Source organism: Bubalus kerabau, chromosome 4 (assembly GCF_029407905.1).
Source record: "Bubalus kerabau isolate K-KA32 ecotype Philippines breed swamp buffalo chromosome 4, PCC_UOA_SB_1v2, whole genome shotgun sequence".
Taxonomy (NCBI): domain Eukaryota; kingdom Metazoa; phylum Chordata; class Mammalia; order Artiodactyla; family Bovidae; genus Bubalus; species Bubalus kerabau.
Genome location: NC_073627.1, coordinates 146,226,000 through 146,246,365, shown reverse-complemented (window position 1 = coordinate 146,246,365; position 20,366 = coordinate 146,226,000). Strand labels below are relative to the sequence as shown.

The following is a 20,366-nucleotide window of genomic DNA, read 5'->3' as shown; positions in this document are numbered from 1 at the left end:
GCCCATTTTTTGATTGGGTCATTTATTTTTCTGGAGTTGAGCTGTAGGAGTTGCTTCTGCACATCAAAGGAAACTATTAGCAAGGTGAAAAGACAGCCTTCAGAATGGGAGAAGATAATAGCAAATGAAGCAACTGACAAACAACTAATCTCGAGAATATACAAGATTTGTATTCTACTTATAGACTTTCATTGGGTTATTTAAAAGTTCTGTTTTTGCTTTGATAAATATATTTGGTCATTGAAAAAGCCACATAAAATATCTAAAATGTATTTTGAAACATAAAATGTTAGACAAGTTTTGTAAAAATTATTAATTTTAACTTTTAAAAATAAAATGGATACATAATAAATAGTTGACTTCCCAGGAGGCTCAGTGGTAAGAATCTGCCTGCCAATGCAGGAGACACAAGAGACATAAGTTTGATTCCTAGGTTGGGAAGATCCCCTAGAGAAGGAAATGGCAACACTCCAGTATTCTTCCGTGAAAAAAAATCGCATGGACAGAGGAGACTGGTGGGCTACAGTCCATGGGGTTGCAAAGAGTCTGATATGACTGAGTGGGCACACAATGAATAGTCATTTCTCTTTTATATGATTTATATTGATATACTTCATGTGGTTTACACTGGTAGAGTTACATTGATTTAATAAAACTCTTAGAGAAGTATGTCTTACTACAAAAAATAAGTTTTTTACATCTAAAATTCAATCCTTTTATCATAACATATACTTCTTTAAAAATTTTTTTAACTAGCAGACTTTTTAAAGAGCAACTTTAGATTCACAGAAAAATAGAGTGCAAAATACAGAATTCCCATATACCCCCATCCTCCCCTCCCACCACATAATGTATACTTTTCAAACTTGTTAATATTAGCTAATAAGTTGTGTGAGTCTAATAATATTTTAAGAAACAAATCTTTTCACTCTCAAGAATGTTCCTATATTACTGAATTTTAGGTTTCAAATATTCTTTATTTTTGATGAGCTAACTCAGGAATAGGCATAGCCTTTCTAAACCTCTTAGATTAAGAAGGCAAATGCATTTTCTAATAAAGTTAGTTAAGTTACATTTCCTAGAGTATTTGGAGGTGGCCAGACTATTTAAACAGTCAGTCAGTCATTATTTTAAAGGCATGTGCTTCACAGAGTAAATAACAGTTTTTATAATTTACCTCTTCAGTTGCTGTATGGTTTTAGATGGTTGCAGCCTTTGTTGGTGTAAGGATTTTATTTACTTTAGAGTTTCATTTTTATCTGAAAAGTAAATGATAAATAGTAGTCAATTTACAGTAGTCAATTTTTATCCTTTATGTGGTAATGTTTAACTTTTGCTGAACCTTATATTGTTTATTGGGAAGCTATTAGTTTAAAAAGTGTTGTGGTAAAATTTTATTTTTGTTTTATTAGATCAGATTTGAAATGGGCATTCTTAACTGACATGAAACATAAGAGTTTATTTTATTTCTACCTTATTGGCTTAGATTTGTTGATTCTTTTTTTTTTTTTTTTTACATAGTCACCTTTCTTTTGTTTGTTTTTTACTCACTGGTTTCTATTTATCATGTAGAAAAAGTATGTATAAACTAATATTCAAGTATACAGACTGGAGCCTTGATTGTAACACTATTTCGACGTCAGCATCTGAGTAGTAGATTACAAGTACTAGCAAGGTCTTGTAAAAATATACTTTTACATATGAGCTCCAAGAATAACTTACCTTCAAGATAGTCATCTGCTTTTTTTCCCCCTTCTCAGTGTGTTGGTGAAAATATTTTGCACACAGTAAATGAGAATAGACATTTTAGAAATTCTTTTTTAAGATGGTTTCCTTTTTGACTTAAAATAATCTTACATTGTTAAGACACTGTGCTTATGAGTTGTAGGTTCATACAAAGTAACAGGCTTTTATTTTATTAATATAGCTTCAAATTCCTTTTATGTAATTTTAATGAGATATAGCCAGAGGATAGCAAATGTCCTAGTTACATGTTTATTATTGCTTTATTTCTAGGGTTTACAGATTGGTACTCGAGAATTGGAAGAGATGGGAGCAAAATTTTGTGTTGGTCTATTGCGTTTGAAAAGACTGACATCCCCATTGGAATATAATCTGCCTTCCAGCCTGCTTGACTTTGAGAATGACTTGATTGAATCTAGCTGCAAAGTAACTAGGTAAGACACACTTGTTGTATTCTTTTGTTATCTGGTAGTATACTGTTAGACTTCATAGTTAAGTAAGAGGAAAGGCACAGAGATTTTAACAGTCAAGCATTTTTAGAATTTATATAAATAAGTTTGCACATCTAATGTATGTTCCAAAATGTGATAATATTCTTGATTCTTTTAACATTGGTATTTGGATAAAATTTTAGTAAATTACCCTTATATTTGAAATGCTATTTTAGTAATCTTAATGATTTACTTTTAACTCATAAGTAAGCATGTATCAGATAATATATAAATTAAGAACACTTGGAGCCAAAATTCATACTTCAAAAGAAGTTTTATTATCTTGATAATCCATACACATCAAATGGCTTTCCAATATCTTCTGGTTACATCTACTAGAAACAGCTAATTTAGTATCACTCTGAAAATTTAACTACATGTGACAAGTATTTTTCTAAGTAGGTAATCTTTTGCTCCTAAAATTCAATGTATGTAAATTTTGATCAGATACAGGCTCAGACATAATTTGATATCCTATTTCTTAATCATAATACTAGAGTTTAGCATTTTATAGTTTGGTACATATAGTTGGAAATAGTCCCATTTTATAGAATCTTCATGGTTTTTGTTAGTAGACACTGACATCAGATTTGTCAATTTATTGCCAGGCTCTGTTGTATGTATCAACTTAACAGTTTTAAGTGTAGTAAAACATTAATTAGAACTCTATTTTCATATAATGTGATAACTGAGATAGTGATTACCTGCATTCTCTACACTTCAAAACACTTGGTAAACAATAATGGAAATAATTATAGATATATTTATTTATTAAATAAATATGCATAAAGTTGTTCTCATTGATGTTTAGAAGCTTCCTTTTCCTTTATTTTATGTACTTTTGATTTCTGTTCCTAGTGTTTCATTGTTGGTGTTACCTCTTTATGGAGGTAAAAGTTCACAAATAAAATTGTAAGATATTTAAAGTATACAATGTGATGATTTGGTGTATATATGTATACACTGTGAAAGGATTTCCCCCATTGAGTTATTAACATGTCCATATATCACATTACATATTTACTTTTGTGTATGTGTGTTGGGAAATATTTTTCAGTTCTGCTCTCATAGCAAATTTCAATTACATAATTCAGCATTCTCTAGTGTCATTTCAGTTCAGTCACTCAGTCGTGTCTGACTCTTTGCAACCCCATGAATCGCAGCACGCCAGGCCTCCCTGTCCATCACCAACTCCTGGAGTTCACTCAAACTCACGTCCATCGAGTCGGTGATGCCATCCAGCCATCTTATCCTCTGTTGTCCCCTTCTCCTCCTGCCCCCAATCCCTCCCAGCATCAGAGTCTTTTCCAATGAGTCAGCTCTTTGCATGAGGTGGCCAAAGTACTGGAATTTCAGCTTTAGCATCATTCCTTCCAAAGAACACCCAGAACTGATCTCCTTTAGAATGGACTGGTTGGATCTCCTTGCAGTCCAAGGGACTCTCAAGAGTCTTCTCCAACATCACAGTTCAAAAGCATCAATTCTTGGGCACTCAGCTTTCTTCACAGTCCAACTCTCACATCCATACATGACCACTGGAAAAACCATAGCCTTGACTAGACGGACCTTTGTTGTATAGTCACCATGTTATTCATTACTTCCTCAGACCTTATTTATCTCAACAACTGAAAGTTTGTATTATTTTTACCTCTCCCTGTTGCCTCCTCTGCCGGCCTCCTACCCCTCGGCAACCGCTTTGCTACTCTCTGTTTCTATGAGTTGTTTCATTTTTTTTTTTTTTTTTTCACATTTCACATGTAAATGACACCAAGCAGTATTTCTCTTTGTTTGGCTTATTTCACTTAACATAATGCCCTCCAGTTTCATCCATGTTGTAGCAAATGAAAGGATTTCCTTTTTTTAAAGGCTGAATAATATTCCATTGTATCAGTTCAGTTCAATTGCACAGTCATGTCCAAGTCTTTGCAACCTAATGGACTGCAGCATGCCAGGCTTCTCTGTCCATCACCAGGTCCCAGAGCTTGCTCAAACTCACATCCATTGAGTCAGTGATGCCAACCAACCATCTCATCCTCTATTGTCCCCTTCTCCTCCTGCCTTCAGTCTTTCCCAGCATCGGGGAGTTAGTTCTTTACATCAGGTAGCCAAACTATTGGAGCTTCAGCTTCAACATCAGTCCTTTCAGTGAATATTCAGGACCGATTTCCTTTAGGATGGACTAGTCCAAGGGACTGTCAAAAGTCTTCTCCAACACCACAGTTCAAAAGCAACAATTCTTCAGCGCTCAGCCTTCTTTATGGTCCAACTCTCATATCCATACATGACTTCTGGTAAAACCATAGCTTTGATTAGACAGACCTTTGTTGGCAAAGTATTATCTCTGCTTTTTAATATGCTGCCTAGGTTTGTCATAGCTTTTATTAGTATCTATCTGCATTTTCCTTATCCATTCATCTGTCGATGGTCAGATAGTTTTCATACTTTGACTATGTGAATAATACTGCTTTGAACATAAGAGTACACTGTCTTAATGGTTTTTAGTGTACAGATCTTCCACTTTATTGGTTAATTTATTACTAACGTTTTTGATGTTATAGTAAGTGAAATTGTTTTCTTGATTTCTGTTCCTGATGTTTCATTGTTTAGTGTATAGAAATGCAGCTGGTGGTATTTTTACAGATGCTATATTTGTCTATTACAAATAGAGAAAATTTGCTTTTTCCTTTCTTATTTGAGTGACTTTTATTTCTTTTCTTCTCTAATTGCTTAAGCCAGTACTGTGGTGAGAGTGGGCATCCTTGCTTTGTTCCTTATCTTAGAAGAAAAACTTGTAGTATTTCATGGTTAGCTGTGGGCTTGTTGTATATAGCTTTTATTATGCAAGAGTGCATTTTCTCTTTACCTGGTTTGTTGAGAGTTGAATGAATGGATGATGAATTTTGTCAAATGCTTTTCTGCATCTGTTGAGATGATTATATGATTTTTAGCCTTCGTTTTGTTAATGTGGTAAATCACATTGATTGATTTGCATATGTTGAACAAGGGTGCAAGATGATCAAGATTTATGTATGAGTCTTTTAATGTATTATTGAATTTGATTTCCTAATACATTTTATTGGGGACTTTTGCTTCTAAGTTCATCAGGAATATTGACCTATAGTTTTCTTTTTTTAAAAGTTCTTTCTGTGACTTTGGTATTGAGGATAATGCTGACCTTATAAAATGAATTTGGAATTGTTCCCTCCTCTTTTAATTTGGGAAAAGTTTGAAAATAATTGCTATTATTTAGTCTTTAAATGGTTGGTAGAATTCACTGAAGCCATCTGGTCCTGGGATTTTCTTTCTTGGGAGGTTTTTGAGTATTGATGCAGTCTCCTCACTCATAATTGCTCTGTTCAGATCTTCTATTTATTTCTCATGATTCAGTCTTGGTAGCTTGTATCTTTCTAGGAATTTTTTCCATTTGTTCTTAGTTGTCCAATTTGCTGGTGTATAATTGTTCATAGTAGTCTCTTATCCTTTGTATTTTTTTATGTATCTTTTGGGATGTCTCTTTCATTTATAATTTCTCCATTTTTTTAGAAAGTCTTAACAGTTTATCTATTCTTTTTTTAAAAAAATTAACTCTAAATTTCATGGATATTTTTAGTCTCCATTTTATTTATGTCTGTCTGATTTTTTTTATTTTCTACCTTCTGCTAACTCTAGGCTTATTTATTCTTATTTTTCTAGTTCCCTCAGTTGTAAAATTGGGTTGTTTATTTGAGATTTCTTTTTTCTTCATGTAGACCTTTATTGTTATAAACTTCCCTTTTAGAATTGATTTTGCTGCATGTTGTCAGTTTTGGTATGTTCTATTTCCATTTTCACTTCTCGCAAGATATTTTTTGATTTCTCTTTTACTCATTGGTTGTTCAGGAACATATTGTGTAATCTCCACATATTTGTGAATTTTCCAGTTTTCCTAATTGATTTCTACTTTCCTTTTCTGGCCACACTGTACAACTTGTAGGATCTTATTTCCCAAACCAGCAATTGAACCCAGGCCCTCAGTACTGAGAGTACGGAGTCCTAACCACTGGACTGCCAGGGAATTCCCAATTGATTTTGAGTTTTGTGTTGTTGTGCTTGGGCTTAATATGATTTTGATCTTCTTAACTTAATTAAGACTTGTTTGTGGGCTAAGATATGATTTATCCTGCATAATTTTGCCTGAGAAGAATATGCTTTTTTTTTTTTTTTTCTGTTGGAAAGCATGTGCTATATATCTTGTCAGGTCTGTCTGACCTAAAATGTAGTAGAATTCCATATATATAACTTGGGAGAAATAGACAAATTCTTAGAAAAGTATAACCTTCCAAAACGGAACCAGAAAGAAATAGAAAATTTGAACAGACCAATCACAAGCACAGAAATAAAAACTGTAATAAAAAATCTTCCAACTCACAAAAGCCCAGGACCAGATGGCTTCATGGGTGAATTCTACCAAAAATTTAGAGAAGCGCTACCACCTATACTACTTAAACTCTTCAAAAAAACTGCAGAGGAAGGAAAACTCCCCAAATCATTCTACAAGGCCACCACCATCACCCTTCTACCAAAACTAGACAAAGGTGCCACAAAAAAGAAAACTACAGGCCAATATCACTGATGAACATAGATACAAAAATCCTCAACAAAATCCTAGCAGACAGAATCCAACACCATATTAAAAAGATCATACATTGTGATCAAGTGTGCTTTATTCCAGGGATGCAAGGATTCTTTAATATCTTCAAATCAATCAGTATGATACACCAAATTAACAAATTGAAAGATAGAAGCACATAATGGATTAAAGACCTAACTGTAAAACAGAAACTATAAAACTTTAAGAGGAAAAACGTAGGCAGAACACTCTCTGACATAAATCACAGCGAGATTCTCTATGACCTACCTCCTACAATAATGGAAATAAAAACAAAACTAAACAAATGGGACCTAATTAAATTTAAAAGCTTTTGCACAATGAAGGAAACCATAAGCAAGGTGAAAGACAGCCCTCGGAATGGGAGAAAATAATAACAAATGAAACAACTGACAAATTAATTTGCCAAATATACAAACAGCTCATGCAGCTCAATACCAGAACCTGGAATGTCAGGTCCATGAATCAAGGCAAATTGGAAGTGGTCAAACAAGAGATGGCAAGAGTGAATGTCGACATTCTAGGAATCAGCAAACTGAAATAGACTGGAATGTGTGATTTAACTCAGATGACCATTATATCTACTACTGCAGGCAGGAATCCCTCAGAAGAAATGAAGTGGCCATCATGGTCAACAAAAGAGTCCAAAATGCAGTACTTGGATGCAATCTCAAAAACGACAGAATGATCTCTGTTTGTTTCCAAGGCAAACCATTCAATATCACAGTAATCCAAGTCTATGCCCCAACCAGTAACGCTGAAGAAGCTGAAGTTGAACGGTTCTATGAAGACCTACAAGACCTTTTAGAACTAACACCCAAAAAAGATGTCCTTTTCATTATAGGGGACTGGAATGCAAAAGTAGGAAGTCAAGAAACACCTGGAGTAACAGGCAAATTTGGCCTTGGAATACGGAATGAAGCAGGGCAAAGACTAATAGAGTTTTGCGAAGAAAATGCACTGGTCATAACAAACACCCTCTTCCAACAACACAAGAGAAGACTCTATACATGGACATCACCAGATGGTCAACACCGAAATCAGATTGATTATATTCTTTGCAGCGAAAGATGGAGAAGCTCTATACAGTCAGCAAAAACAAGACCAGGAGCTGACGGTGGCTCAGACCATGAACTCCTTATTGCCAAATTCAGACTGAAATTGAAGAAAGTAGGGAAAACCACTAGACCATTCAGGTATGACCTAAATCAAATCCCTTATGATTATACAGTGGAGGTGAGAAATAGATTTAAGGGACTAGGTCTGATAGATAGAGTGTCTGATGAACTATGGAATGAGGTTCGTGACATTGTACAGGAGACAGGGATCAAGACTATTCCCATAGAAAAAAATGCAAAAAAGCAAAATGGCTGTCTGGGGAGGCCTTACAAATAGCTGTGAAAAGAAGAGAAGTGAAAAACAAAGGAAAAAAGGAAAGATATAAACATCTGAATGCAGAGTTCCAGAGAATAGCAAGAAGAGATAAGAAAGCCTTCTTCAGCGATCAATGCAAAGAAATAGAGGAAAACAACAGAATGGGAAAGACTAGGGATCTTTTCAAGAAAATCAGAGATACCAAAGGAACATTTCATGCAAAGATGAGCTCGATAAAGGACAGAAAAGGTATGGACCTAACAGAAGCAGAAGATATTAACAAGAGATGGCAAGAATACACAGAAGAACTGTACAAAAAAGATCTTCATGACCCAGATAATCATGATGGTGTGATCACTGACCTAGAGCCAGACATCCTGGAATGTGAAGTCAAGTGGGCCTTAGGAAGCATCACTACGAACAAAGCTAGTGGAGGTGGTGGAATTCCAGTTGAGCTATTCCAAATCCTGAAAGATGAAGCTGTGAAAGTGCTGCACTCAATATGCCAGCAAATTTGGAAAACTCAGCAGTGGCCACAGGACTGGAAAAGGTCAGTTTTCATTCCAATCCCAAAGAAAGGCAATGCCAAAGAATGCTCAAACTACCGCACAGTTGCACTCATCTCACATGCTAGTAAAGTAATGCTCAAAATTCTCCAAGCCAGGCTTCAGTAATATGTGAACCGTGAACTTCCTGATGTTCAAGCTGGTTTTAGAAAAGGCAGAGAAACCAGAGATCAAATTGCCAACATCGGCTGGATCATCGAAAAAGCAAGAGAGTTCCAGAAAAACATCTATTTCTGCTTTATTGACTATGCCAAGGCCTTTGACTGTGTGGATCACAATAAACTGTGGAAAATTCTGAAAGAGATGGGAATACCAGACCACCTGATCTGCCTCTTGAGAAATTTGTATGCAGGTCAGGAAGCAATAGTTAGAACTGGACATGGAACAACAGACTGCTTCCAAACAGGAAAAGGAGTTCATCAAGGCTGTATATTGTCACCCTGTTTATTTAACTTCTGTGCAGAGTACATCATGAGAAACACTGGACTGGAAGAAACACAAGCTGGAATCAAGATTGCCGGGAGAAATATCAATCACCTCAGATATGCAGATGACACCACCCTTATGGCAGAAAGTGAAGAGGAACTCAAAAGCCTCTTGATGAAAGTGAAAGTGGAGAGTGAAAAAGTTGACTTAAAGCTCAACATTCAGAAAACGAAGATTATGGCATCTGGTCCCGCCACTTCATGGGAAATAGATGGGGAAATAGTGGAAACAGTGTCAGACTCTATTTTTCTGGGCTCCAAAATCACTACAGATGGTGACAGCAGCCATGAAATTAAAAGACACTTACTCCTTGGAAGGAAAGTTATGACCAACCTAGATAGCGTATTCAAAAGCAGAGACATTACTTTTCCAATAAAGGTCTGTCTAGTCAAGGCTATGGTTTTTACAGTAGTCATGTATGGATATGAGAGTTGGACTGTGAAGAAAGCTGAGCGCCGAAGAATTGATGCTTTTGAACTGTGGTGTTGGAGAAGACTCTTGAGAGTCCCTTGGACTGCAAGGAGATCCAACCGGTCCATTCTAAAGGAGATCAGCCCTGGGTGTTCTTTGGAAGGACTGATGCTGAAGCTGAAACTCCAATACTTTGGCCACCTGATGCGAAGAATTGACTCATTAGAAAAGACCCTGATGCTGAGAAAGATTGAAGGCAGGAGGAGAAGGGGACAACAGAGGATGAGATGGTTTCATGGCATCACTGTCTCAATGGACATGAGTTTGAGTAAACTCCAGGAGTTGGTGATAGACAGAGAGGCCTGGCATGCTTCAGTCCATGGGGTCACAAAGAGTCAGATATGACTGAGCAAGTGATCTGAACTGGAGCCGTTCTGATCCAAAAAGTAGAATAGTCACTAGCTAGGATGAAGGGATGGGAGGTGGGGCAAGTTATTGATTAGGCTCTATGATTAAGAGGGAAGGTTAGTCATGTGAACAGGCTGTGAATGAGGCAAGGACTCCTTGAGCAGGGATGTACTCGGAGCAGGAGTAAAGCCATCTTGAGTGGCCTGACCATACACAGCCACATAGTGTTTTTGAACTTAGCAAAAATTTTTTTAATTTGGCTGCACTGGGTCTTAGTTGCAGCACTTGGAATCTTCATTGCCATTTGTGGGCTTAGTTGCAGCATGCAGGCTGTAGCTTCCTAACCAGTGATCGCACCTGGGCTGCTTGCATTGGGAGTGTAGTGTCTTAAATCTTTGGACCACCAGGGAAGTCCCCAGCAAAAGTGTTTTTACCTGTTAGCTGAACTATTAAACAGTATTTTCAGCGACCCTTTTTTAAAGGATTTGAGAACTGGTAAAACAGTTAATGGGCTTCCCTTGTAGCTCAGTTGGTAAAGAATCTGCCTGCAGTGCAGGAGACCAGGGTTCGATCCCTGGATTGGGAAGATCCCCTGGAGAAGGAAATGACAACCCACTCCTGTATCCTTGCCTGGAAAATCTCATGGACAGAGGAGCCTGGTGGGCTGCAGTTCATGGGGTCGCAAAGAGTCGGGCACGACTGAGCGACTAACACTTACTCTTACTTACTTAAAACAGTTAATAATATTTCTCATTAAGATTTGTGATGGTGGCTAAATTTCAGGATATTAAGCATATGATTTTAAGGTTAAGTATGTTTTAAAACATTATGGGAAAGTAAAGTTGAAAAATACCAAACTCTACACAGTGTTTTATTGTAATTAAAAATACAGCCATGTTTAAAATGGAGCCTATTTACTATCTTATAATCAAATAATGTTTGGATTTTTAATTAAGATGAAATTCACACAGCATAAAATATACCATTTTAAAATGAACAATGTAATGGCATTTGGTATGTTCACAATATTGTACAATCACCTCTGTCTAATACCATTTTTTTTTTTAAAAATCATCTGCCCAGAGGAGATCCTCATACCATTAAGCAGCAGTTCCAGTGGGGTGTGGGTTTGATACCTGGTTGGGGAGCTAAGATTCCACATGCCTCATGGCCAAAAAACCAAAACATAAAACAGAAGCAATATTGGAACAAATGTCATAAAGACTTTAGGAAAAAAAAACAAACAGTACACATCAAAAAAAAACTTAAGAAAAAGAATAAAATTATTCTTCTTACATAGATGTCTATTTGAAACTTTAAAATAAGACTGTTAGAACAAGGAAGAGCACATATTCATTTGAAGAGGATTCAGTCTGTCCTCTGACAGGCCATAGTGTAGGGCAGATTGCCGCAGTTTAGTGAGGAACTGAGCTGATTTGATGTAGGTTTGTAAACATATGAAACGTGTAATTCTTCATTCATCCCTGCCCCCTTTATAAGTGTTTCCTTCCAGAGGTCACAGCTGTAGGCCCAGGGTTTCTCACAAGACTGCCCCAAATTCTGTTATTTTTTGTTATATTTGTTTTGCTGCTTTCTGCTTTGCTTTCCAGCTTCTTGCTCTGTGTATTTTAAGAATTTGTCAAATGCCACTAGAGAAAAACCATTGGGTGTCACATCCCTGTAACTCCTTTCTTCCAGGAAATTTGGCAGCCTGGAACTCCAGCTTTTGCCTCCATTCTTTTGAAATTGCTGAAAACTTTGATGACTACTCTACCTCTTGGCTGTGGCTCTTGCTGGGCCTTGGTTTCCTCTGGACTTTGCCTCATGCACCTTTTCTCTTGGTTGATTTTGCTTTGTATATCTTCAGTGTAATAAGTAATAGCTTTGACTATAACTCTGTGCTAAATCTTCTAAACCTTCCTAGCAAATCACTAAACCTACAACCAAGATCATTCTACCCAGCAAGGATCTCATTCAGATTCGACAGAGAAATCAAAAGCTTTACAGACAACCAAAAGTTAAGAGAATTCAGCACCCTCCAAACCAGCTTTACAACAAGTACTACGGGAACTTCTCTAGGCAGGAAACACAGGAGAAAGAAAAGACCTGCAAAAACAAACCCAAAGCAATAAAGTAAATGGTAATAGGATCATAATATCAATATGTGAACCGTTAACTTCCAGATGTTCAAGCTGGTTTTAGAAAAGGCAGAGGAACCAGAGATCAAATTGCCAACATCTGCTGGATCATGGAAAAAGCAAGAGAGTTCCAGAAAAACATCTCTTTCTGCTTTATTGACTATGCCAAAGCCTTTGACTGTGTGGATCACAATAAACTGTGGAAAATTCTGAGAGATGGGAATACCAGACCACCTGACCTGCCTCTTGAGAAACCTATATGCAGATCAGGAAGCAACAGTTAGAACTGGACATGGAACAACAGACTGGTTCCCAATAGGAAAAGGAGTTCGTCAAGGCTGTATATTGTCACCCTGCTTATTTAACTCTATGCAGAGTACATCATGAGAAACACTGGGCTGGAAGAAGCACAAGGTATAACCTCAGATATGCAAATGACACCACCCTTATGACAGAAAGTGAAGAGGAACTAAAAAGCCTCTTGATGAAAGTGAAAGAGGAGAGTGAAAAAGTTGGCTTAAAGTTGACCATTCAGAAAACGAAGATCATGGCATCTGGTCCCATCACTTCATGGGAAATAGATGGGGAAATAGTGGAAACAGTGTCAGACTTTATTTTTTTGGGCTCCAAATCACTGCAGATGGTGATTGCAGCCATGAAATTAAAAGATGCTTACTCCTTGGAAGAAAAGTTATGACCAACCTAAATAGCATGTTAAAAAGCAGAGACATTAGTTTGCCAACAAAGGTCCATCTAGTCAAGGCTATGGTTTTTCCTGTGGTCATGTATGGATGTGAGAGTTGCACTGTGAAGAAAGCTGAGCGCTGAAGAATTGATGCTTTTGAACTGGGGTGTTGGAGAAGACTCTTGAGAGTCCCTTGGCCTGCAAGGAGATCAACCAGTCCATTTTAAAGATCAGTCCTAGGTGTTCATTGGAAGGACTGATGCTAAAGCTGAAACTCCAATACTTTGGCCACCCCATGCCAAGAGTTGACTCATTGGAAAAGATTCTGATGCTGGGAGTGATTGGGGGCAGGAGGAGAAGGGGAAACAGAGGATGAGATGGCTGGATGGCATCACCGACTCAATGGACGTGAGTCTGAGTGAGCTCCGGGAGTTGGTAATGGACAGGGAGGCCTGGCGTGCTGCGATTTGCGGGGTTGCAAAGAGTCGGACATGACTGAGTGACTGAACTGAACTGAACTGAATGTTATTTGGGAAGAATAAAGAGCTATAGATGCAAAAAAAAAAAAATTACTTTAAATGTATATGGATTAAATGTTCCAAACAAAAGACACAGACTGGCTGAATGGATACAAAAGCAAGATCCGTATATACGCTATGTACAAGAGACTCACTTCAGACCTAGGGAAACAATACAGACTGAAAGTGAGGAGCTAGAAAAAAATATTCCATGCAAATGGATATCCAAAGAAAGCTGGAGTAGTAGTACTCATCCCAGATAAAATAGACTTTAGAATAAAGACTGTTGTGTAGGAAGAACAGTAATTATTGATCAAGGAATCAATCCAAGAAGATATAACAATTATAAACATATTTACACCCAACAAAGGAGCACCTCAATATACAAGGCAAATGCTAACAGTTATAAAAGGGAAAATCAACAGTACACAAATAATACTGGGGGACATCACCAGATGGTCAACACCGAAATCAGATTGATTATATTCTTTGCAGCGAAAGATGGAGAAGCTCTATACAGTCAGCAAAAACAAGACCAGGAGCTGACGGTGGCTCAGACCATGAAGTCCTTATTGCCAAATTCAGACTTAAACTGAAGAAAGTAGGGAAAACCACTAGACCATTCAGGTATGACCTAAATCAAATCCCTTATGATTATACAGTGGAAGTGAGGAATAGATTTAAGGGCTTAGATCTGACAGATAGAGTGCCTGATGAACTATGGAATGAGGTTCGTGACATTGTACAGGAGACAGGGATCAAGACCATCCTCATGGAAAAGAAATGCAAAAAGGCAAAATGGCTGTCTGGGGAGGCCTTACAAATAGCTGTGAAAAGAAGAGAAGCAGAAGGCAAAGGAGAAAAGGAAAGATATAAGCATCTGAATGCAGAGTTCCAAAGACTAGCAAGAAGAGATAAGAAAGCCTTCTTCAGTGATCAATGCAAAGAAATAGAGGAAAACAACAGAATGGGAAAGACTAGAGATCTCATCAAGAAAAACAGAGATACCAAAGGAACATTTTCATGCAAAGATGGGCTCGATAAAGGACAGAAATGGTATGGACCTAACAGAAGCAGAAGATATTAAGAAGAGATGGCAAGAATACACAGAAGAACTGTACAAAAAAGATCTTCATGACCCAGATAATCATGATGGTGTGATCACTGACCTAGAGCCAGACATCCTGGAATGTGAAGTCATGTGGGCCTTAGGAAGCATCACTACGAACAAAGCTAATGGAGGTGATAGAATTCCAGTTGAGCTATTCCAAATCCTGAAAGATGATGCTGTGAAAGTGCTGCACTCAATATGCCAGCAAATTTGGAAAACTCAGCAGTGGCCACAGGACTGGAAAAGGTCAGTTTTCATTCCAATCCCAAAGAAAGGCAATGCCAAAGAATGCTCAAACTACCACACAATTGCACTCATCTCACATGCTAGTAAAGTAACGCTCAAAATTCTCCAAGCCAGGCTTCAGCAATATGTGAACCGCGAACTTCCTGATGTTCAAGCTGGTTTTAGAAAAGGCAGAGGAACCAGAGATCAAATTGCCAACATCTGCTGGATCATGGAAAAAGCAAGAGAGTTCCAAAAAAACATATATTTCTGTTTTATTGACTATGCCAAAGCCTTTGAATGTGTGGATCACAATAAACTGTGGAAAATTCTGAAAGAGATGGGAATACCAGACCACTTGACCTGCCTCTTGAGAAATCTGTATGCAGATCAGGAAGCAATAGTTAGAACTGGACATGGAACAACAGACTGGTTCCAAATAGGAAAAGGAGTATGTCAAGGCTGTATATTGTCACCCTGCTTATTTAACTTATATGCAGAGTACATCATGAGAAACGCTGGACTGGAAGAAGCACAAGCTGGAATCAAGATTGCTGGGAGAAATATCAATCACCTCAGATATGCAGATGACACCACCCTTATGGCAGAAAGTGAAGAGGAACGAAAAAGCCTCTTGATGAAAGTGAAAGTGGAGAGAGAAAAAGTTGGCTTAAAGCTCAACATTCAGAAAACCAAGATCATGGCATCTGGTCCCATCACTTCATGGGAAATAGATGGGGAAACAGTGGAAACAGTGTCAGACTTTTATTTTTCTGGGCTCCAAAATCACTGCAGATGGTGACTGCGGCCATGAAATTAAAAGATGCTTACTCCTTGGAAGGAAAGTTATGACCAACCTAGATAGCATATTCAAAAGCCGAGACATAACTTTGCCAACAAAGGTTCGTCTAGTCAAGGCTATGGTTTTTCCTGTGGTCATGTATGGATATGAGAGTTGGACTGTGAAGAAGGCTGAGTCCCGAAGAACTGATGCATTTGAACTGTGGTGTTGGAGAAGACTCTGGAGAGTCCCTTGGACTGCAAGGAGATCCAACCAGTCCATTCTGAAGGAGATCAGCCCTGGGATTTCTTTGGAAGGAATGATGCTAAAGCTGAAACTCCAGTACTTTGGCCACCTCATGGGAAGAGTTGACTCATTGGAAAAGACCCTGATGCTGGGAGGGATTGGGGGCAGGAGGAGAAGGGGACGACAGAGGATGAGATGGCTGGATGGCATCACTGACTCGATGGATGTGAGTCTCAGTGAACTCCGGGAGTTGGTAAAGGACAGGGAGGCCTGGCGTGCAGCAATTCATGGGGTTGCAAAGAGTCGGACACGACTGAGCGACTGATCTGATCTGATCTGATAACACTTAAATCACACCAATGGACACATCATCCAAACAGAAAATTAATAAGGAAACATAAGCCTTAAATAACACATATCAGATGGACCTAATTGATAGCTACAGGATATTCCATTCAAAAGCAGCAAAATATACGTTTTTCCTCTAGTGCACATGGAACGTTCTTAAGGATAGATTACATCTCGGGTCACAAATCAAGCTTTGGTAAATTTAAGAAAATTCAAATCATATCAAGCTTTTTTTTTTTTTTTTTTTTTTTTACCACAATGCTATGAAATTAAGTATCAATTACAGGTGGGAAACTGTAAAAAAAGAAAAAATGCAAACACATAGAGGCTAAACAATACGCTTCTAAATAACCGAGAGGTCACTGAAGAGGTCAAAGAGGAAATGAAAAAACACCTAGAAACAGATGACAAAAACACAACCCAAAGCCTATGGGATGCAGCAAAAAAGTGCTAAGTGAGAAGTTTAAAGTAATACAAGCTTACCTCAAGAAACAAGAAAATCATCAAATAAACAGCCTATCCTTACACCTAAAGCAACTAGAAAAAGAACAAAAAACACACAAAATCAGTAGAAGGAAATAAATCCTAAAGGTCAGCAGAAATAAGTGAAAAAGAAATGAAGAAAACAGTAGCAAAGATCAATAAAACTAAAAGCTGGTTCTTTGAGAAGATGAACAAACTTGACAAACCATTAGCCAGATTCATCAGGAAAAAAAGAGAATACTCAAGTCAATAACATTAGAAATGAAAAAGGAGAAGTTACAACTGACACCACAGAAATACAAAGCATCATAAGAGGCTACTACAAGCAACTATATGCCAATAAAATGGACAGCCTGAAAGAAATGAACAGATTCTTAGAAAAGTACAACCTTCCAAGACTGAACCAGGAAGACATATATGAACAGACTAATCACAAGCACTGAAGACAAAATATGAACAGACCAATCGTAAGCTCTGAAATAAAAACGGTGATAAAAAATCTTCCAGCAAACAAAAGCCCAAGGCCAGAGAAGCACTAACACCTACCTGCTCAAACTCTTCAAAAAAATTGCAGAGAGCGAAAAACACCCTGAAAATTTGAAGCACCATGGTCAAAATAGAATGAATCATAGGTTTTTGAAAGTAAAAGAATAATTGTCATTTTAAAGGCAAATAATTAATTCAACTTTTTTCCCTAAAATCCTAACAGAGTGATGATATTTTAGTTGTGTAACAATGAAATTGTTCTTATGAACGTTAGATGTGCTGTAAAGTCTTCTATAATCCTCCAAACCACTCAGCCTGATTTATCAGTACTATTGTGTCATGGTGCAAGCTCTGAACGTTTAAGAGGAAGTTTACTATACAAGATCAAGTTGATTTTGCAATATATTTTTCTCTTTCCTTTAATAAGCAATATTAAAACAATTCTAGGAAAAATGATACTCTCATCAGATGAGGTTTGCCTTCTCATAAAATTAGAACCATATAATCCATTAACTTGTCTTTTCCATTTAAACTTCATATATTTGAGCTGAATTTAGTATTCAATTGCAGGAATTCTTTCATTTTCGGTGCCTAATAACATCAGCTTCTCTGCTCATTTGAAAATATTATTGTTCCCTTTTTATTGTCTGATTTTATAGCTTTTAATTGCATCAGCAATACAAAATTCTTTTTTGGAAATAGATAGGTAAAACAAACATACATGTATATGAAATTTAGATCGTTTTGGTCACAAAAGGGGGATATTGAGATGTTTCTGTAATGTTTCTTTGATTCTGTGTGTGTGTGTGTGTGTGTGTATGTGTGCGTGCGTGCGTGTGTGTGTGTGTGCATGCACGTGCGTAAAGTCTCCCAAATGGGGAGAAATCAGAATATGTGATTTTTTTGAAGAGGAAAGAATATGTTACCTAGTGGAAGGGTTGCCTTAATCCCAAACAGCCTACCTAATGAAATATTTAGAAGCACTTAGCGCTTTTAAGCAAATATCTTCTTCTGTGTCCCAAGGGAAAGTAAGTAATCTGGGTATGAAATGTTCCCTTGTTTTTATTTTTATTCTTGACCAGTGGAGACTATGAGGATGGGTATATGGGCTGTTCTTTTGGCAAATGATTGTAGACTTAGAATAAGTGGTTTCAGGGTATTACTGGAGGAACCAATTAGATACCACAGTTTCTTATAAAGCTTCTTGAAATTATCTTTAACTTGATTTATAGTGATCAAAATAAACTCCTAAGCCTACAAATTGATGAAATCCTTCCAAGAAGTAACCTACTGAGAGAGTCCATTTTTTTTAAGCTATCTAATTGTAGAATATATATTGATACTCTTGTCAGATAATTAAAAGTTAGTGTTTCACCCTATATTATCATTGCAATTATTTTCAGCTATTACAAATGTCTTAATTTGTTCATTTGGATAACATTTTAAAAATTAACCCAAATCACTACTTGTATTATACTGAAATGAAAGTTAATCCAGTATAGTCAAATAATCTTATTTTAAAGCCTTGTAACCTAACTAAGTCTTGTGTGTTCTGTATGCTTTGGCCACAGCCCCACCACTTATGTTTTGGATGAAGATGAACCTCGATTCCTTGAAGAAGTTGATTACAGTGCAGAAAGTAATGATGACTTAGATATTGAATTGGCTGAAAACACAGGAGACTATGAACCTTCTGCCCAAGAAGAAGCACTCTCTGACTCTGAATCAAGAACATACCTATCTTGAACCCTTTGCCATCACTTATTAATTGCGAAGAAGAAATGAAATATCTTGGTTTTTGTTACATAGGAAATTTGAGAGAAATGACTTTATAGAAAGCTGACTCAGAAAAGACGGAAAGCATCTTGGACCTGTTTGGTTTCAAGACAATAAATATGTTATTAATTCATGATAAAATTGGCACTTGTTTTATTTTAGATACTCAATGCACTTTACATAGCATTGAAGTATCAAATATTGGATTTACTTTTTAAAAAAAACCCTGAGTGTCACTGCATGAGTTTTTAATCTTATGGTTATATATCCTGCATCAAATGGATAATTTTGAAGTGCGTGAGAATATAAAGTCTAAATTGAGAGTTGTTGAGTATTCTCAGAGTTGTTGAGAATCCTGAGTTACTGAAAACTAATATATATGTACATGGATTCCTATAGATGTGTCTGTGTAAGGATGGGTAGATATTGAAGATAAGACTGTTCTTCACAATCATGTTAACTGTTGAGTTGTGACTGAAATCATCCAGAGTTTGCCTTGAAACCATTACATTCTACATTTACCAAATTAAACAAATAAAGACTATATTAAATGTTGCATTCATTTTGTCATCCTTTTTAACCAGTTCAGATTATTTGGTCTATGGACTCTTTGGGGAAATATTATAATAATCTGACATTTGAATACATTGATAAAAACTTCTGAAAAAAATGCTTATAGCGTTGTTTATATAGTAGAGGCATACCTATCGTAAAAAATATATTTGAACAGCTCTTTCCTCTTAAAATTGTGTCCCATGGGTGCACCTAAAGTCTGCTGCTACAGACTATTAAAAAGCTTTAAAAACGTAGTGAGGGTATGAGCCAGTGTTAAATGTATATGAAGCTTACGCTGCATCTCCTGAGCTGTACAGTTATTAAGTGTACTGACGTGAATTCATTTAGGGCACGCTGACACTGTAATTGAGTCCTAGGAAAGGCAGTGAATTTCAGCCTTTTCTTATAGTGACATCTTCCCAAGTTTAAGCTGTCCTGCTTCAGGAATGACCGTCTTTACTTATGAAGCAAAATAAAACAAGTCCAATGACATTGGATAAATGCTCTAAGAACTAAGTTTCTGTTGTAGCAAAACAAATCCAGAAAGATAATGTATGAACAGACTTGCCAGGGCTTGGGTGCTTCAGTTTTGGCATGTTATCTTCACATATTCTGGAGAATTTTTCAAAATCTTTCTTTAGAGACCTGTAATAATGAAAAAGAAATTATAAAAGTGTTTCAGATTTTTGCACTTTCCATATCAACGATTTTCATTGTCTTATTTGAGACCTTTCACCCACAGTATGGCTTCTTCTTGGCACCAGAGGAACCATATTTAAAAGCATAGCAAGGGGCCATAATATTGAGGTCTTATCTCTAAATAGCCTAATTCTTACTAATCTCAGAAAGTAAAGACTAAATAGATTGTGAAGTTGAACTAGCCCTCT

General features: G+C 36.9%; 1 protein-coding gene across 4 annotated transcripts in view; it reads left to right on the top strand.

Annotated features, from left to right (window-relative positions):
* The window catches only part of AGTPBP1 (ATP/GTP binding carboxypeptidase 1), a 202,452-nt gene extending 182,970 nt beyond the window's left edge, over positions 1-19,482 (top strand). For all 4 annotated transcript variants that reach the window (XM_055578958.1, XM_055578956.1, XM_055578957.1 and 1 more), the window contains 2 exons: positions 2,017-2,177; positions 18,720-19,482. In XM_055578958.1, coding sequence (XP_055434933.1) covers positions 2,017-2,177; positions 18,720-18,894 — 336 coding nt within the window. In that variant the 3' untranslated portion in view covers positions 18,895-19,482. The remainder of the gene's footprint in view (positions 1-2,016; positions 2,178-18,719) is intronic.
* The last annotated feature ends 884 nt before the right edge of the window (positions 19,483-20,366 follow it).